This window comes from Strix aluco, chromosome 3 (assembly GCF_031877795.1).
Source record: "Strix aluco isolate bStrAlu1 chromosome 3, bStrAlu1.hap1, whole genome shotgun sequence".
Lineage (NCBI taxonomy): Eukaryota > Metazoa > Chordata > Aves > Strigiformes > Strigidae > Strix > Strix aluco.
The window spans coordinates 110807472-110826733 of record NC_133933.1 but is presented as its reverse complement, the minus strand read 5'-3'; the positions used below and the strand labels follow the sequence as shown (position 1 = coordinate 110826733).

The 19262-nt window shown below is 37.8% G+C and overlaps 1 protein-coding gene across 1 annotated transcript in view; it reads left to right on the top strand.

Annotated features, from left to right (window-relative positions):
• The window catches only part of SH3YL1 (SH3 and SYLF domain containing 1), a 48576-nt gene extending 30793 nt beyond the window's left edge, over positions 1-17783 (top strand). Inside the window, exon 10 of the mRNA XM_074819963.1 lies at positions 17185-17783. Within this exon, the coding sequence (XP_074676064.1) occupies positions 17185-17384 (200 nt within the window). The 3' untranslated portion in view covers positions 17385-17783. The remainder of the gene's footprint in view (positions 1-17184) is intronic.
• The last annotated feature ends 1479 nt before the right edge of the window (positions 17784-19262 follow it).

Here is a 19262-nt window from a genome sequence, read left to right as displayed (position 1 = left end):
GAACTGAAAAAGAGCCACTTTTCGTTCTTCAGTTCATGAGTTACTTGTTTTCCAAGAAGGGCAAAGATTTGCTGTAGGATCAAGTAGAACTATTTCACATTGTAAGCAAGAACCCTCATCAAGCTGTGCAGTAATCTGTTCCTTCTATACTATAATTTGCGGAGGAACTCTAGCAGATTATAAACTAAAAATCAATAAGACAGTTCAGTGTGACTAATAGATATTTGTTTTAGAAAATTTTTCCAAAGGGAGATATATGATGTATCTGTCATAATCCTTCATGATATTGTCTGCTAATTTAGCAAATATGAAGAAGTTAACCCCCTGGAAAGTAACTAAAGTACCTTTTTTTGTTGTTTGTTTCTAAGAGTTTTAGCTAAGCTTGGTCTATTTTTGTGTTTTTCATGGCAAGGCTTGTGACATGTTTCTATTTAGTTACCGGAAAAATAAAACATCCATCTGGTGGTCCCCCCCAGTATTAATTTTCTTGCTGTTATGAGCTCTTTCTTAATACTAACCAAACCCAGGAAATCCCAGGAAATTATTTTTGAGACTATTTTTATCCCTGATTTCACTTTTACTAGGATCGTACTATTACTATTATGAATGTAAGAAGTCCCATAATCAGGCTGCTTATGGCTTATGTTGTGGCAAGCTGAGAGGAAAATAATGTAGCATGCATCAAGACTTCAGTGGTCATACTGAAACAAATAATTTACTGCGTATAATCAGCTAACTCAAAATACAAGGCACAAAGAGATTGAGGTCAGACGTGCTAGGATGAAATTGGGATCTTTCTGATGTGCGCCTGCATTGGCAGAGAGCTGTTATGCTAAATATGAACCAGGTACACTGGCATGGGGAACAATATTTTTTCTTGTCATTTTTTAATGGCGTGGAATAAAAATTAGGAAATTAGTGCTAAATCATAGGAATATCTCAGTGCAATCTATGGTTATTTTTTAAGTGTAAAGCAGCATTAAACTGATAATCCTGATTCATAGCAGTTAAAATGTGAAATTGTTCACGCGATCATACAAATGTTAAATGATATGGGTTAAAGTCTTTTGTCTGAGGCCCTTGTAAAGCATGCAGCTTAATGTTTTAGCATATTTATGAAATCTATGCTTAAAAAGTTGTTTCAGAGCTGTGTACTGCACTAGATAGTATTTTCTTTCCATATTGTTCTAATAGTAGGACAATGGTAAGTTTAAATTGCTTTCCTATCTGTTTATCTAGAAGGGCCTTTGGCAGTATGGGAGCTTCTGCTTCATTAATACTAGAGGAAGCCAAACAGGACTTTTAAGTACCTCAAGGAGGTAATAAATATACAGGATTTCTATCCAGACTGTGGCAAAATGGCCTGTGCTTGATTGACTTGAGATGAAAGCTGACAGTGATCTAAGAAATGGAGATCATTTTGCAGTTACGGTAGGGCGATGCTTTACAGAACCATCTTGATAGCAGGGACAAGAAACTTCACTACATCTGAAAACCACATGTTTGAGTGCATCCTGTCTTTCACATAGTCCCCTTATCTCTGGTGAGAGGCAGGAAGGAAATGGGAGGAAATGCTGCATGTCTGTTCCCGGAAGGATACTGAACTTTATATTACATTTACTTTATATTAAGTGCTAAGGCAAGATTGATAATATTTTCCTTTCTTTGGGAATTCATTAGTTTTTACCCTGATGGAACAACAATTTTAAATATATTTTTCCAGGAAGAGTTGCACATTGGACAAATTGGATTTAGTGGCTGTATACTATCTGCAAGCCAGAATTTCCTCATACTTGAACTAAGGGATATTTTCTTTCCAAATTTAGTTACTATAAGCTTTTTCTTCTGAAGGAGCATCTACACAGCCAATATTTCACTTGACCTAAAAGCATACATAGCATCACATCATGTTCATAAAAGTATGAAGAATACTGTCAGTACCCTTCTTACACTTTAGCTGAAAATTACAGCGCTGTTTGCCTTTTCGTATCATGAACTTTATCATGACTGTGTACTTTTTGGCCAGGCTGATGTAATGAGTTTTCAGCAAAGGCTGGCTGTGCTAACCTGGGAAGTGTAATGTGAACACAGGTTGGGTGATGGTGGCAGTCCAAGATGCCTCATCCTCATGAGGGTGGATGTTGCAAGTTGCAGAGCTTGCACTGAACAGTTTAGGCTCTAATTCATAGGTGTGTGCTGTTCCTAGCTCATACTGAAGTTGTTCTGTGATGAAATAGGGGTATCTACCTTTCTTCTACCAGTTTACACTGTGATCAGATGATACAGGTTTGTGCTATGGGATACTGTAAGTGGAAGTACAATTGCTTGGGTCACCATTTGGCAGAGGAAGACAACATATGTTAAATATGTTTTGAAGTTACAAGCTGATGGAGACCATGGTTCTAGGTAGAGTTAATAATGGCTGTACTGGTGGTAGAGTAACATAACAGCAATGAGAATAAGTAATTGTGGCAAGAATAGATCCTAGCATGGATTTCAACAGCCACTGAGCCCCTTAACCCAACTAAAGTTAACAAGTGTTTTTAATAAGTATTTCACAAAACATTACCCTAAGAAACTGGCAGAAACAGTATAGAATGAAGTTGGGTTTACTACTTTTTTTTTTTTTTTTCTGGTTAGGCTGTATATTGTTTCCCAGACTGGGGTGAAAGCTAAGATTTATATCAAGTGACATAGGTCATGTACCAGTAACACATCAGCAGAACTTTTGAATCTGACAGTACAGAAATTTAAGAAGCAAGATGCAGTGTATTCAGGTTGATACGTTAACTCAGTATGTGTAGAGGAAACAGGGAGAAGCTTGTCAACGTAACAAAAGATCCACAAGATTCCTAAGTCGTCAGTTTGACCTGAATAAAACAGTTCTCATTACTGTACTGTACTTTTCAGAATATAAAGGTTATGCATAGCATTGCATCTCAACTTTTGCAGTATGATTTCAGAACAGGCATTATTTGCATTAATGTAGTCTCGAACATAATAAAGCCCTTGACGTTGATATAGTTTATTTGACCATTTCAGTTTGAATGAAAACTTAAATGTTTTTTGAAAAGTCAGAAAAATCTAAAAAGTAATCAGCGAAAGTACTGTTATGGAATTGACTCTTGCAAGCAGGAGGTGATATTTTTATATCCTAAATATCAAATACATCCACAGATGCTTGACAAAAAAAGGCATTTCTTTAATGCAAAAGCTGAGTGTGCTGAAACAAAGATAGAAAGCATTCCATCAGCACATGAAGATGATGAACCAGCATGTTCCCTAGTAGGCCAGAAACTCAAAAGCAGTGAAATATGTTTCATACTGAATGAGCTTAATTTGCACAGTAACTTAAACTTTAAATATAGTCAGGTCTGTTTCAGTCACGAATGAAACCACTGGTTTTGTTCACTAGATCTGACACTGTTCAGTAGTGACATGGAAGCTGCTTTGAAATGGTCTATTTCCAGTTTATGTGGAAAGAGGTCAAAAATACTTGAGCCTTTTTCTGGGTTTTGCAAGTCTGTTATAAAAGTGTGTATAATACCTCTATTCCATGCATACAGATTTGCAGCTGATGATGAATTTCTTATCTGTTGAGACTCTGGAGCAAAACTGACAGTAGCGTATCTTGTACGGAACATCTGGCGCTAACTTTTTGCTTTGTACTGTCTTTAACAACAAGTATAAAACATGGAATAGTTTTTTCCAGCCATCATTTTTTTGTTAATGGAGAACATAATTATTAAGTTATTCTGGAAATCAACTGGAGGGCTTTGTAACATTGGAAACCTGGACAAAGTACCTAGTCGAAGTAATACATAGTGTCTAGCTCTGCAACTAACTCAGAAAATAGGGTTTGCTGAGACAGTTCCCATGGAAGTGAAAGCGGGCTTAACATTTGGGTTTGTACTCCTTTCCAGGACTGGGGTGTATATTTAGTACACAGAGGTATTAAAGAGTGTAGTTCCTGGAATGATACAGGCCTTCCTTGATTTTATCCAAGGTACTTTGAACATTTTGAAATTGCCTTAAATCTACAGCTGCTGTAACAAAACAGACATCAGGTCTTCTGGATATAGGATGCTTCTTTGCCTGTCAGTGATTGTAGAATAGAGCAAAGCAACTGGTGCCTGCCCTCCCTCTTCAGAGCAGGTTTGTGCAAATAGGCATTTGTGTGGGCATTTAAAGGGTACCACTTTACTGCAGTGTCAGTGAAGCTCCGTTACCCCACAAAGTCCATCCTCATTTTCTTATTTATGAAGGAGGAATAGGTTTCAGATTTCAATGTTGAATTTAAATACTTTGAGAATCTTAAGAAGCTTCTTTTCCAAAAAAGAGAAAGGCAAGTGGTTTTGTTTACTTACCCAAAACAAGCCATAGTTAGTGTTAAAAAAACAGCTAAGGCAAGGGATTATTTGTTCTGAGCATGATTTGCTGAATATCATGTCTCCTGACCTTTGATCAGATGAGCATTATTGGAGATTAATTGGATCAATGATGGCATATGACATACTTCAAGTATCCGTACAGAAAGATTTATGCTTATATCTGATTATAGCAGATTAGTACCTGTAGATATAAAATGTCAAATCTACCGTGCATATTTAGGCCTTTCCAAACATCTGTTCAGTGAGATCTGAGGTTGTTGTTTTGTGTATGCTGAGGGTTTTTTGAGGTGAGTCTACATTTGAAAAACAAAATTAAAAAGGCCATTAAGGAAATTAGTAGTTGAATGTGGGTAGGACATTTGAGATTTCACTTGTAAGATTGAACAAACACTTGGTCTGTAATTTGTCCAGAAACAATTACAATGACATTTGTAAACAGGTGTATGTCTGTTCTGCTCTAGAAGCTGAGATAAAACCCGTTCTTCTTAGGTTAAAGGCTGAGAGGTGTGATCTAAGAATATGACAAAAGAAGCACAGGAGGTTGAAAAAAGAACTGATCTATATACTTCTGTGATTCAAGAACTGAAACTATTTTCATGACTTCTAATATTTAGGATACAGTTGGGCTACTTTTTTTTTTCCTGAATGAGAGTTGCATGGAGACTTTTTTTTTGAAGTGGGAATTAACACATGTAATGTTTTGTTGCCATACAGGACATGAAAAGTTAACTTCTTCAGAGAGTCCCAGTGTGTAACATACAACAATATGCTTCTGCTTTACTTCTTTTTTCTCACCCCCCACTGACTGATGTTTCATCTTGTCTTGAGAAAAGAAAGCCATGACATCTTTTAGTTTACGGCCCTCTTTTTCTCTGTGTAATAACTCCTATGGCACTTCTTTCATCCTTTCTCTGACTTTCCTTACTTCATCTTAAGTCTTTAAACAGAGACCAGTTGTCACTTTCCAAAGATGCTGCTGCTTTAGGCCTATCACCAGGCATAGTGAATGATAAAACCTGAGAATGGACATTGCCCAACAAGTATCCAGTAAGTGAATCTTAACGTTATAATGTATGTTGTTTCTGCTTATCATGATGCTGTAACCTAGGTAGTTCAGTAATCTGTCTTAACTTTTGTGCAACCTAGCTGTGAACATGAACTCAACATCACCTTTGTGGGTCTGTCCCCCAATTTTAAGCCAAAGTTCACATTACCTAAACAGTATTTGTTAGAAACTACTTACAAATAGTAAAGCCTCAGAATTCAAATATCAAAGCATGGATTATTAATTGCATTAAATTTCTACATTCATAAAATGTTATGAAGTATAAGTATACAGTGAACAATACCTAATGAGGTCTTAATCTCCAAGATGCCAATTTTCCAAAAGTCACATGGAATAAGATACTGTATCTGTCATGCTTTTGTTATTGCATGTCATCATAAAGTGGATATTTTGAAGCAATGTTGTTTCAATATTTTATAACATCACTGTGGAAATATTTTTTTTTCTTTGTTCACATTCTAGCAAGTAAGTGAGCCAGTTCTTTTTAATAAAGGAATTGCATATAATATATGCAAGAGTTTTTTTAAATTTGAGAAAGCGTTAAAACTGGTAGTCACACCTATTGCAAGCCATATATTTCCTATTTCAATAACAGAATACTGATTTCTGTTGCAGTTTTCATCATTTTGATTGCTTTCTAAGCTCTGAGTGGAAAAATTAGTTGTAACAAAAGACTTTGTTGTCTGTGTGCATGTAGTTAGTAATAAACATACAATTATGTACTTTTGTAGCTTTATTTCCTTACATCCTAGAGTATCCTTTGCTGTGTTTTCAAAGGTATTCTGTGCATTTTTGACTGTTTCATAACAAATGAAATAGTTTCCATTGTTTTGTTTCTAAGGATACTAGTTTAGTCATGTCCATGCATGCTCTCAGACAACTGAACTATTTCCAAGATTGTCTTTTAGAATATCAACAAAGTGAATCTTCAGTTGTTTCTTTGTTCTAACTCATCAGTGTGATTCATTAGAATTATTATGATCAAAACCACTGTTAATTCACATCTTGAATTTAAAACTTATATTCCTTCTTGTTTTAAAACTCTTACTTAAAGGCAATTACAAAATGTAGTAGTGACATAAGGCATGAGATCCTTAAAATTAAAGGACCAAACAGCTTGCAGGAAACTGGCATGTAGGAATAATTAGTGGTTTCGTAAAAAATCCAGCACTAACCCTTACATCTTTCTTCCACACACTCCTTCTCAGTTCCCTTCCAATGCTTCTTTGCCTATCCCTAATACAATTCACCTGAGAAATCAAATCTCTGTAGGGCATAACTTTATGTTCATAAGTTATTTTCATAGCTGCTATGTAACATAGTAATTCAGTAATAGACGTAAAATATAATGGAAACCAGGAGAGTAAGTTAAGATGTAGTAGAAGGTAGATACTCCCCAGTATGACTGACGATACCTAACCAAGACATTCGATTTGCCTCATTCTTGAAAAAGGTGCTGTATCACTGAGACTATTAGTAGTTTCAGCTTCATAATTCTTTGAAGAAAAGACCGCTGAAGAATTAGCATTATATCAGACAACACTCTGTCCAATTTCTCTCTCCATATTGGTAGTCCGGCAGGCAATTAGTACTTTGACTTCAACTTGACTAATGCTTTCATAACTGCATTTTAAATTAATAGCAACAGGTCAGTTTTAGGCCTGTTTTCTTAGTCTCTTTGAAATAGCTGAACTATTTAATTCATGTGCTGGTATTCTTATGGTCAGGGAACATATAAAGGCACTAATCACAAAGACATCTTTATTTTCTCTCCTAACTTTGCATCCCTCTAGTCTTCTGTTTGCTAACTCTTTTTTTGTCTTTGGTAACTTTGGAACAGATTCCATTATTGTACACAGAGACTTCTCTCCTTTTAAAACCTGCTAATATTAAAACACTTTATAGAACTGATGACTTCTTGTTGGATTAATGATCGTCAAACTAATGAGTAACATCTGTGTTCAACACTGTATTATGTTGAATTCTAATATGGCTCTGGGTTTAGAGTTCTGAGATTTGGAATACATCCATTCATATTCAAAATCTATATCTCTCTGTATTGAAGTTTCTTTAAATTATCATAGAATCATAGAATGGTTTGGGTTGAAGGGAACCTTAAAGATCATCTAGTTCCAACCCCCTGCCATGGGCAGGGACACCTTCCTCTGGACCAGGTTGCTCAAAGCCCCGTCCAACCTGGCCTTGAACACTGCCAGGGAGGGGGCAGCCACAGCTTCTCTGGAAAATCTGTTCCAGTGTCTCACCACTCTCACAGTAAAGAATTTCTTCCTTATAGCTAATCTAAATCTACCCTCTTCCAGTTTAAAACCATTACCCCTCATCCTGTCACTACCCTCCCTGATAAAAAGTCCTTCCCCATCTTTCCTGTAGGCCCCCTTTAAGTACTGGAAGGCCTCAATAAGGTCTTCCCGGAGCCTTCTCTTTTCCCAGCTGAACAACCCCAACTCTCTCAGCCTGTCCTCATGAGGTAGGTGCTCCAGCCCCCTGATTATCTTCATTGCCCTCTTCTGGACCTGCTTGAGCAGGTCCATGTCCTTACACTGGGGGCCCCAAAGCTGAATGTGGGGCCTCATGAGAGGGGGAGAATCATCTCCCTCGACCTGCTGGCCACACTTCTCTTGATGCAGCCCAGGACATGGTTGGCTTTCTGGAGTGTGAGCGCACATTGCTGGCTCATAGTCAGTTTTTCATCCACTAATACTCCCATGTCCTTCTCTGCAGGGCTGCTCTCAATCCACTCATCACCCAGCCTGTATTTGTGCCTGGGATTGCCCTGACCCATGTGCAGGACCTTGCACTTGGCCTTGCTGAACTTCATGAGGTTTGCATGGGCCCACCTCTCAAGCCTGTCAAGGTCCCTCTCAATGGCATCCCTTCCCTCCAGCATGTTGACCACACCACACAGCTTGGTGTCATTGGTGAACTTGCTGAGGGTGCACTCAATCCCACTCAATCCATGTCACTAACAAAGATGTTAAACAGTGCTGGTCCCAATACCAACCTCTGAGGAACGCCACTCGTCACTGCTCCCCAGTTGAATATCGAACCCTTGACTGCCAACTCTTTGAGCGTGACCATCCAGCCAATTCCTTATCCACCATGTGGTTCATCCATCAAATCCATGTCTCTCCAATTTAGAGACAAGGATGTCGTGTGGGACAGCATCAAAAGCTTTCCAGAAGTCCAAGTAGATGACGTCAGCTGCCCTTGCCTTATCCACTAATGCTGTAAACCGTCATAGAAGGCATGTGTCACCCTTAAGGTATCCTTATCAGCCCTCTGTTTTTCTGTTAAGATTTTCCAGCTAGCTATCCTTTGTCCCTTTTCATTTGCTAGATAACATTTCCTAAGGACAATTCATAACTACATTTGTTTCAGATCCACCTCTTCCTGCCTTACTCTGGTACTCCTTTGTTAACTAATTATGAATTCAAGCTAAAAATGATCAAACAGAATCTGAATTTGCCCGTTGCTGACTACTGCAGAACAAGTGTGATCTTCAAGTTGAATTTCTTTAGAAGTTCTCACTTTCTGAGCAATGAGTCCTACAGATTGTTTTCTGAATACCTTCAAAGATGCAGCCTTTTCTTTCCCTTTCCACTTTTGTCCTGCTATGATTCAGTTGTTGCAACATCCTTCTCTCTGACCTTTACAAATTCAATATTCCTTTACTCTCACATAGATTCAGGTCTTACTTCAAAGTTGATTTCCTGCCCTATCACTTTGCCCATCCTTTACATTCCTCCGCTGACTCTCAGGTTAAGTGTGTCTTTGAGCTCAAACAGAACCAAAAGCACTCCCTGCCAGCTCCAGCTTTCATCCCATTCTTGTATTACAGATTGAACTTAGTAGTACACCTACCTACTTCAAAGTTAAACTTATGCCAATTCTCTGCCTGCTTTTAGGCATCATTCTAGCCCAATGCTGCTGCATTCCTCAAGTCAGAATTTTAGGTCTTTAGTTCCTACTATCATGAGCCCTAGCACTAATTCAGAAGCTATTCTTATCATTAGTAGTTACTCTGATGCCTTTGACCACCCCTTGCCTTCCACATTCTAATGCATAGTGTGCGAGATCCAGCAGAAAATGTATCTCTGGTGCTTGCAGTTCCTACCCAAATCCTACTCAAAATACAGCTCAGTAAGATTCAAGTCTGAAAATATCAAAGAGGAGGGGCGACAGTAATTACTGTAAGAACTGAACCCATTCAAACCACTGTTAACAGTGAGTGCAGAATAACTGTTGTTGACTGGATTCCGTGCTCAAATTCTAGTTCCACCCTTAAAGCTGACTTTGACTGTAGTGCAATAACTCGTATCTACCTCAGAATGAACTATAAGACATTTGTTGTTCTTACTCTATTCTTCACCCATCCTGCAAGGATCCAATGTTATCTTTTAGTTTCCAGATCTAGCTCCATTAGTTGATAAGCACAGAAAATCCAGAAATATCTGTAAGATATTTACTCTTGCCATTTAATGCCTCATCCCATTCCTGATACTTCTTGTCCACCAATAAGTCTTTCTCTTCAGGCTCTTACTTTATTAAACTCTGATCCTAGTTTTAACCCTAACAGTAGCTCAGTTGCTCTGTCAGTCCTAGGCTAAACTGGTTTGTTTTTGCAAAAAAGAACAGCCATCTTAGCCTCTTATGGGACTGCTAGTGAGCTTAGCTTTTTATTACATACTTGCATTCCTGCTCTTAGCCTAGCTTTATCATCACAAAGCATATATGCCCTCCTTACTAGACCAGCAGTTAAGTAAGTTCTTTCATTATAATTATTACTTAAAGCCGTGCAGCCTTAACCCTAATCTTTGCTGTAGGAAAAGACACTTTTGCAAGAACTGTCACAGGGGAAGACTGCTCAGTTTATGTAGCTTAAACCAAAGTCAGGATCAAAGTGCTTTATTAATTCACTAATAATAGATAATAAGCAGTAATCTGTGAAGTATACATTCAGGATTAATATCAGCGTTACAGCAAATAAATCACAATATTAGACAACTACAAAAAGAGGTTTGTAAATGCAACCTCCAAAGTTTCAATTGTGCTTCCAGGCATGCATGCATGTCAAGTGTTATGTGTACAAAGCTTTGCATCCCTGCACATCCCACCTCGCAGGTAGTATGGGTCATGAGCACACACAATCTATTCCGGCAGTGCAGATTCTCCTACATGCACAAATCTCTTGTTGGAGATGTGGGTACTGCATGCAGCTCTGTGTGTGCTCCTGCAGCTCCCTACAACCCACTGACCCGTATGTTGACAAGAAAACCCCATCATGAGGTCACATATGCACAAAGAGATGTGAGTCCCTACTAGGTGCGCTCCCTTATCTGGGGACAGGCTAGTCACAGTGTCTGACTGGGAGGCTGCTCTGTCTGGCCTAGACGGAGGTGATGCTGGGCAAGGTGACTTCCATTTGTATCAAATTGGGTTTTGATTTCTTCTGTTCCAGTTCAAACTTTCTCCCAATTACAAATTTTTATGCTGCTTTTATACTTCAAGATAACTTTGTTTCAAAAGTCTCTGAAGTTTTTTACCGAATCACTGAATGGTGGAGGTTGGAAAGGGCCTCAGGAGATCATCTGGTCCAATCTCCATGCTCAATCAGGGCCACCAAGAACCAGTTGCCCAGGACCGTGTCCAGATGGCTTTTGAACACCTCCAAGGATGGAAACTCCACCACCTCTCTGGGCAACATATTCCAGTGCTCAGTCACCCTCAAGGTAAAAAAGTGTTTCCTGACATCCAGAGAGCACGTCCTGACAAGAGCCTGGCTCCATCCTCTTTCCACCCTCCCTGCAGGTTTTTATAGACATTGATGAGATCCCCCTGAACCCTCTCTTCTCCAGGCTGAACAGTCACAGCTCTCTCAGCCTTTCCTCACAGGAGAGGTGCTTCAGTCCCTTCATCATCCCCATGGCCCTTTGCTGGATTCTGTCCATGTCTCTCTTGTATTCTCTCTCTCCATGTCTCTCTTGTACTGAGGAACTCGGAACTGAACACAGTACTCCAGGTGTGGCCTCACCAGAGCTGAGTAAAGGGGAAGGATCACCTCACTTGACCTGTTGGTTCATGTAAACCTGTTGAATCAAGCTAATGGTTGTCCTCCTCTTTAACACGTCCTGTTGGGGCCTGGTAATAGTCTTCCTTTTTAGTATGATAATTTGGGGCAAGCATCCTTCAGGAAGTTTAATATAATCAACAGATGTATACATACACAGTATTTACTCTCACAGTCATATTTTAGCAGGTGGTGTTGTCCAGACCATTCACTAAGGGTGGACATTAAAATCTATAAACTCTTCATTGTTGCTGACACCAACTATCATTTTTTACTGAGAGATTTGCAGGACCCAGTAATTAACCTAGTTCTTCAGCCTACTTTGGATTCTTTCCTGAATTCTAATTATAAACTTAATACTAATCCTTTCCAAACAAAAGCCCAGTGTCCCATAATGGGTAGAGAACTAAGATTTTTGTCTGCTCACTGTTAGTTACAGTTCTCATCCTAAACCTATGAGCAGTATCCGAGGCTTTCAGTGCCTCTGAACACTGTACTAGTGATAGTAAATCTTTCTGATACTTGATATATTTGTTTTTAAAAGCATAGATGCTTGCATCTGTCTAGATCCGTTAGTTGTTTTCCATTGTTTGTTCTGTTTGTTGGTTTTCTCTTACTTCTACTGCACAAACAGGGTTCATGTGGTTGCTTAGTTTTCTAGGTCTCCATTTAACCAATGAGAATTCTATTACAGCTCTTCTGTAAGCTGACACTTTTTGGTGCAGCTTTTATGGTAGCACTATACAACTTCTGTCATCTCTGATGCTGGAGACTCATCTGCCTTTTCACATTTTGTGTGGCAGTTCCAGTCACTCCTCTCTACTTCTTTATAAAATACAGAGAAAGTAGAAGTTAGTATGTTGAATGTGTTGCTCATTCAGATTGATTTTTAAATAACAAAAACTATAGCCATGCATTCTAAAGGTTGCACAAAAAATTTGAGTAAGAAAGACTACTCAGTTTCAAGGAAAAATATATCTCCCTAGGCAATCATATTTTCATATGGTATGTTGTGTCCCAACAGAAGCAATGTTATAACGTTTCAGCTTCAAAAGAAACCAGACTCACAGCCCATTCACCAAAGTAGAGATTTAGCAGAAAGTGCATAATATATGGACAGTCAACAACAGGGTTACCCTGTAGGTCATCAGTACCCTTGATCAGATGGCTCATTGATGGTGACAATTGAGTCAGGGCTCCTTTTTTGAAAGCTCTTTAATATGGTTTAGATGAACCCAGAACCAGCAGTAATAGTTGTGTTAGTTCACTTACAGTTTCTATCATGTAGGTGCACACGACCCACAAAATCATGCTAGCTCTCTAATTGCTGGCAATTAGTGAATTTTGCAAAGTGGATGTTCAACAATCTCACCACTAACCTCAAGCATGTGAAACTTATTTCAGTTTCATTGCTGTGTTAGTGGCCAAAACCAGCGCTTTACAGTTTTTGTATAATTCTCCTGTAAGCTCTTCAGCATTAGACATTCAGTGGCTAGGGGATATATACATCTATGACAGTAAAATTAAATTTGGGACTCAAAGCTGGACTGTACTATTCTGTCTCCCAACTCAGATTTAGTTTTTGAGAGCGTAATAAGCTGAACCCAGAATGATGTGAAATGCCTGTTCTTCTCTAAAAAACAGTCTTCGAATCAGCCTATGGGTTTACTAGTATTTTACAGATTCATATTAGAATGTGAAACTAGTGGCTACCTCTACTAGTAAATTAAAGTGTGAAGGCATGGGACCAAGCACTATAACTCAGTTACCTATGTGGTTGTGCTGTTAGAAAGTTCTTTGGCGTTATTCTCAGCTAGCACTTTCCCACATAATTCATAGATGTGCTTTAGGAGTTACTACAGTATAGAAACCAGTAGGTAATTTGGATGTGGCTCTTCTCTCTGGATGGTGAGCATTTACTAGTATGTATGTGGCCAGTCTATGCCAGTTGGCCTCAAAGGCAAAGGCTCTGGCACCCTTCAGACAGTTAATAGAAATGTAGCCAGTGTATCTCTTCTATAGCAACCTTCTAGAGATTGCTTTCATTCTGTGGTAAATGTGCTGTAATTAACAATAGGTTTAACGTTCTTTCATTCACTCGGGCTGGTACTGCAGCGCACCCAAGAGGCCATAAATTCACTCTGGTTATACCTCATCAAGCCCTTAATCCATAGCAGCAATCCTTAGCAAAAAGTTCAAATCATTATGATATATAAAGATGAATAAAAATGAAAGGATATTGTGGTCAGAGCAGTTTGTTATCAAGCGTATGCCATAACTATGTATGCTAGAGCACTGAATATGTATGCTGGCTGTTGCACTAACTGATCTTCAGCCAAAATTTCTGTATTTCTGTTTTGACCACTGTGTTTGTAGAAGTGTGCTGTGTGTATTCAGATACCATTAATTAAGGATTTTCCCCAATGTAATTTGTTTTTATTCCAGTGTGCATACTCATAAATCTCAATGATTTCAGTATCATATGCTGTATGTAGCACTGTAGCACCATCTTGTGTGAGCTGCAAATGTGGCTTCAATACATGCGTTCAGCAATCTTCGTGTTGGCTATAACAATCTTATTTAAAACTTTTTATGTAAAACTGAAATCAAAAAACAATAACATGAAATAGTTCCCCCTTATAATATATGTGGTAGATTTCATAACAGTGTATTCATTTAAGATAAATATTTGTTAGGATGATCCATATGAATATGAGGCATGGGATGCTGCAATCTGGAGGCAATAAATATGCATTTTATCTGTTTTATGATACAGAAATACAGAATTAAAGCATAGAGATTAGAATCTTTGTGAGAAATGAAACTATAGTATGGGAAAGAGTTGCTAGGGAAAATTAAGTAAGACTTGTTATGCAGTAGCTGGCAGGAATAAAGCTGGAAAATGCTTCTAAGTGGTAGCAGGTAGCAAATGGGCAAGGACACAGAACTCAGTGTTAATATCAGCTGTAGTACTTTGAGATTTGTGTTTGGAAAGATACACATGCACAGGGGCAAAAAGTGCGAAGGTAAATGAATAAAACAATCTTGTTTGTATGACAGAGCAGACAATTATTGGAGGCATGATTGTGGTGCATCAAATGCACTGCTACACTTTAATATCTCACATGCACTTCTTTTGTTCCACCTTTTAATGCTTTAATTTGTGTCTAGTTTCCCTTCATTTTTCTTCCTACTTTTACTGAGCGAATTTCAGTATACTCAATAGCTTGTGTAAGAGGAATTATAGTCTTACTCTTAATGCAAGTTCAGCCACGGAGGAGGTGACTTACTTGCTGCCATTGCAGTAAGTCCAGCATATTAAAGTTCTGTTGAATGTAGTGAAAAGAAGCTCTCACCGTCACTTTCAGCACTTTCAGCCTCTTCCTTTTTGCTGTCAATTACCTATTTTTTCCAAGTATAGTTTGGGCAGTTATAAATATATAGTAACTCTAATTCTCCTTGAGTGATTATCCATTTGAACATTTAGGTGATGGAAACACACATGGTTAAGAACTCAAAGTATAATAATTTGTAGCCTTCATCGTAACTTATAAAATGTACTTTTACCCATGCGTGCTGCCTGAACGTGGCACGAGGTAAAACACACCCCCGCTTCCTTTTTATGTGCAACTCAGTCATAATTGTTTTCATGCCTTAGTACCTAAAGAGTCCTGAGCTACAGTATTTTCTTACTGTTCTTCAATTAAAACTAGGAGTAAAATTCAAAGTGTCCTTTACTTTTGTGGGTTTTGATATGATTTCCTCAATCAAAATATCTAGCTTCAAACCACATTTTGCATGGGAACACATCATATCATCCTGACTGCATCAAATGCTTGAATTCTTGGAGAAAGATCATGTAATTGCTGAATACGCAGTCTGTCAGGGTTTCAAGTATGAAAGTAAAAAAGATATTTAGAAAAGCTGTATTGCTGCCTTTTTTTGGTAGGGGTAACTGGTGAAGATAAGGACCTGATAAACATGGGTATGCTCATCTGGTTTTGTTTTCACATCAAAGGAAATAGTGGTGTGTGACTTTAGATCATGAATATAAATATCAGGAGAGAGACTGTGATCAAGGAAGACAGCATTTGACTTCTCGGCAACCAACACTCTCCCAGCACATGGCCAAATAATTTTGTATTAAACTTCGGTGGTTGCTACAAATGCAGATCGTGAAAGGAAAGAACTGTCCTATGGAATGAACATAAATATTGACAGATGCTGGCAAAAAAATCTATGCTGTTTATACATACATTTGTAGTCCATTATTCTTCTCTGTCTGTCCTATTTTGTATTTGTTTGTGTTTGGGAGGCTTGGGGGAAAATGATTTTTCCTCTTTTCTTTTGAAGTGATAAAAGCAACTAGAAGTTCTGTGGGTATCAGTTGTTGACAACAGACTGCCAAAAAAATGTTCTGTCAGTCCTTCTCTCACCATCCTTTCTGGCTCTGTACTTGCAATGCATAGACTAAGAAGAGACTGGGTTTCCCCTTTTGCAACACAGTTTTGGCAGCAAGCAGGTGCAGCTAATGCTAAAAGCCTTTAATCCTGCATGCTTGAGCATGTGTGCAGCCATCATGTCCTTATGAGCAATAGACCCTGAAATCTCCCCACCTGACTGAGTAAATGTTTCCTCTTAACTAGTCTTCCACTGCACCTTCTGTTTTTCACTTTTAGATGCGTTCATGGGGGGGATTTAACTGTTTTCTAAATCAACATTAAACAAATGCAACTACCTCGTATAGTTCAGACAGTTAAAGGAATTGAGAACAAATATAATTATTAGCAAATTGAAGATACTCACTTAGATTAAAAGTTCAACAGTAATAAACATTAAGATATATTGGCTAAAAAAGTGTCAACAGGAATGGAGGCTGGATAATAGTATCCAAGACTTCAGATGATTTCAAACTAGATCAGAAGACTCATGATTCCAATCCCAGCTGAGGACTGAAAGAGTTATGTAAGAGACTGGTGGAAAGAGAATAAAAGCCATTTGTATATGCGGTCTGAAATAGCACTGTGCAAGCCAAGTCACTTCCAGTACATCAAACCATAATCAGTTCTTTCCACTAGCACATCTTCTGAGTTTTGTTTAACATGCAAGATACACCAAATCCTAGACACTGCAAACTCTATGGGAAGAGAATGGAAGTGCTGGGAATATTTTGTATTTTACCATTCTATATCCTGAGTATTGATAAAAAAAGTTAAATCCTTGCTTTACGTTTTGCAGTTTCTATGAAGAAACTGTCACAGAACACATACCAAAACTAAAACCCAGAAGTGGTTCTGTTCAGCAATCTTTCAGGAAGCACTCACACATTCTTCAACACACCGCCTTCGATCACACTGTGTCTGACCGTATGAGGCATACAGAAAAAACTGCTTATCTTCACTTTGTATAGAGTACTACTTTATTAAGTAGACTGTGCTGATAAGCTAGAATCCAAATTTGACTTACCTAAGAATGTAGTGGAAATGGAGGGGTTTTTTCATCAGTGGTTTGTATGCTCAGATAAATTATTTTGTTGTCTTTGTCACTGTTTTCTATTGTGATTTAAGAATATTATCTTGAAGGACTTACTGTATGTGCAGTTTGCTAATTTCTTTTTTGTTTCATTTCTTTCACTTCAGGTAACTCTTGGAGTAATCCAGTAGAAGTAACAGCACTTTATTCATTCGAAGGACAACAGCCAGGTGACTTGACTTTCAAAGCTGGAGACAAAATCACAGTCACAACCAAAACAGATTCCCAGTTTGATTGGTGGGAAGGAAGAATAGGAGGACAAACTGGCATCTTTCCAGCCAATTATGTTGCCATAAGTAACAGCTAAACTTGTATAGAAGAAAATGTTGAAGCAGTAATATATTTACACTGAAAAACATATTTTAACTTTTCAGATTTTATTAAAATGAGATTCTTGATCAAGACTATTCTAACACAAAATCAAAATGCCTTAAAATGACCTTAACTTTCTCTTAAACTTATTTCTTAAATAAACAGTAGGTGATAGTCAGTTTATGATGAAGTTTTATTTTTGAGCAAGTTGCCATATAAAAAGTACTCCAATTTGTGTCTAGTTTCAATTCTGTCTTGCTATATGGATTTTTTTATATGAGGGAAAAATTACAAAAAATTTAAGACTAGACATGCTGAAAAAATACTGATTTCTATTAAATTATAATTTATGGTCTCTTTCTATAATAAATATTCTCAAATTTGCTTCAAAGCATCTCTGAGTTGGAGTTCTTTACTTTTACTAAACACATATTTTTTGCAGGTATGGAAGAAGAAATTATACGTGGTTTTAAAAATCACTTGAGGCATTGCAGTTTCTCTTAGTAGCTACTTTAGGTCTGGTCCCCAATGTTTGTCCTTGTTAGACATACAAAGACCTTTTTTTAAACAACTCTGTAACAGTTAAACAGTTCAGTTTAAGAGCTTGTCTTCTATTGCCCTCATCTTTGAAGAATTTAAGCACTTTTGAAAGTTTGTTTAATAAAATACATGTATAGTCCCTCCCAGAAAATATATAGGCTTATGATGTCCCTTGATTCCTGTAGGAACTTGTTCCACAGATGGAAAGCAAGATAGAGAAATCTCTGCCTGGTTTAACAAGTGAGCTTGCACAACTCTTCCTGCTTCTTCCCAGTTAAGACTTTTTTAATGTTTAAGAAAACAGCAATGTAGAGTAAATTACAGTGTAAACAGAGTAAATTATTAACAGTAAAATAGGGAAGATATTTCTGTAAGATATATGTAGTAGTAATGTATAACACTATCATTCTCAGATTTTCACTTAATTTTGAGTATTTTTGAAAACCAACTTCATTTTACAGACGCAGATATTGACTTGAAAGTTGATGTGACAAAGCAGAGGTGAGAATGAAACTTGGAGTTTTTGAGAACCGGTTTAGTTTCCTTCTTATTGCTGGATATGCTGCATTTGCCTCTTATATGGAGTTAACACCAAGATGATAATTATGCTTCTTCAGTCTCAGCTTTCCCCACTTGAAAATGTATTTTGTTAAGTCCTTGTTTCTTCTAACAGTGCCATGAGTATCAGATGGAAAATTAGTATGTGTGATCTTTCCAGCAGCCAAGCTGCAGTTGATCTGCTGTTATGATCTACTAATCTATGAGGTTCTGTTTAGCTTTAAGTTATCTTATATGAATGGCAAGGTTAAGCTTAGTATAGATGAAGACTTATCATCATTAGAAGATCATTCTGTTCCACTCATTGGCAAAAGTTTCTGTATTTCTTTCAGACGGGGACACACGTTTTTGATAACAAACTCAAAATGAGACAGAAGAGACTGAAACCATAGTCAAATGCGTTTACTACCTTTCAATGAAAATCCTTCATATTCTTTGCCTCATAGATGAGATAGATGTTTGTGATCTGTCTCCAGACAGATACCACCACCAGATGCATACTGCTTGCAGGTGTTTTTTTAGAAAGTATTTTCCAACCAGTTGGGAAGAGTTATATAACCTTACATAGCTGCAGTGGAAATGTTAATATATGCCTTTAGAAGGACTGTTGTAGCACCTGCCAGTTTGAGGTGAGAAAGCAAATTCTGTGTTTACCTATCTTTCACAGACTGCATCTATTGCTTATTCAGCAAAAAACCACTAAATCATCCAATATCAAGACTCACTGAACAGAATTAATAATAATATCGTAGGCCCAGAAGCTAGATATGCCACA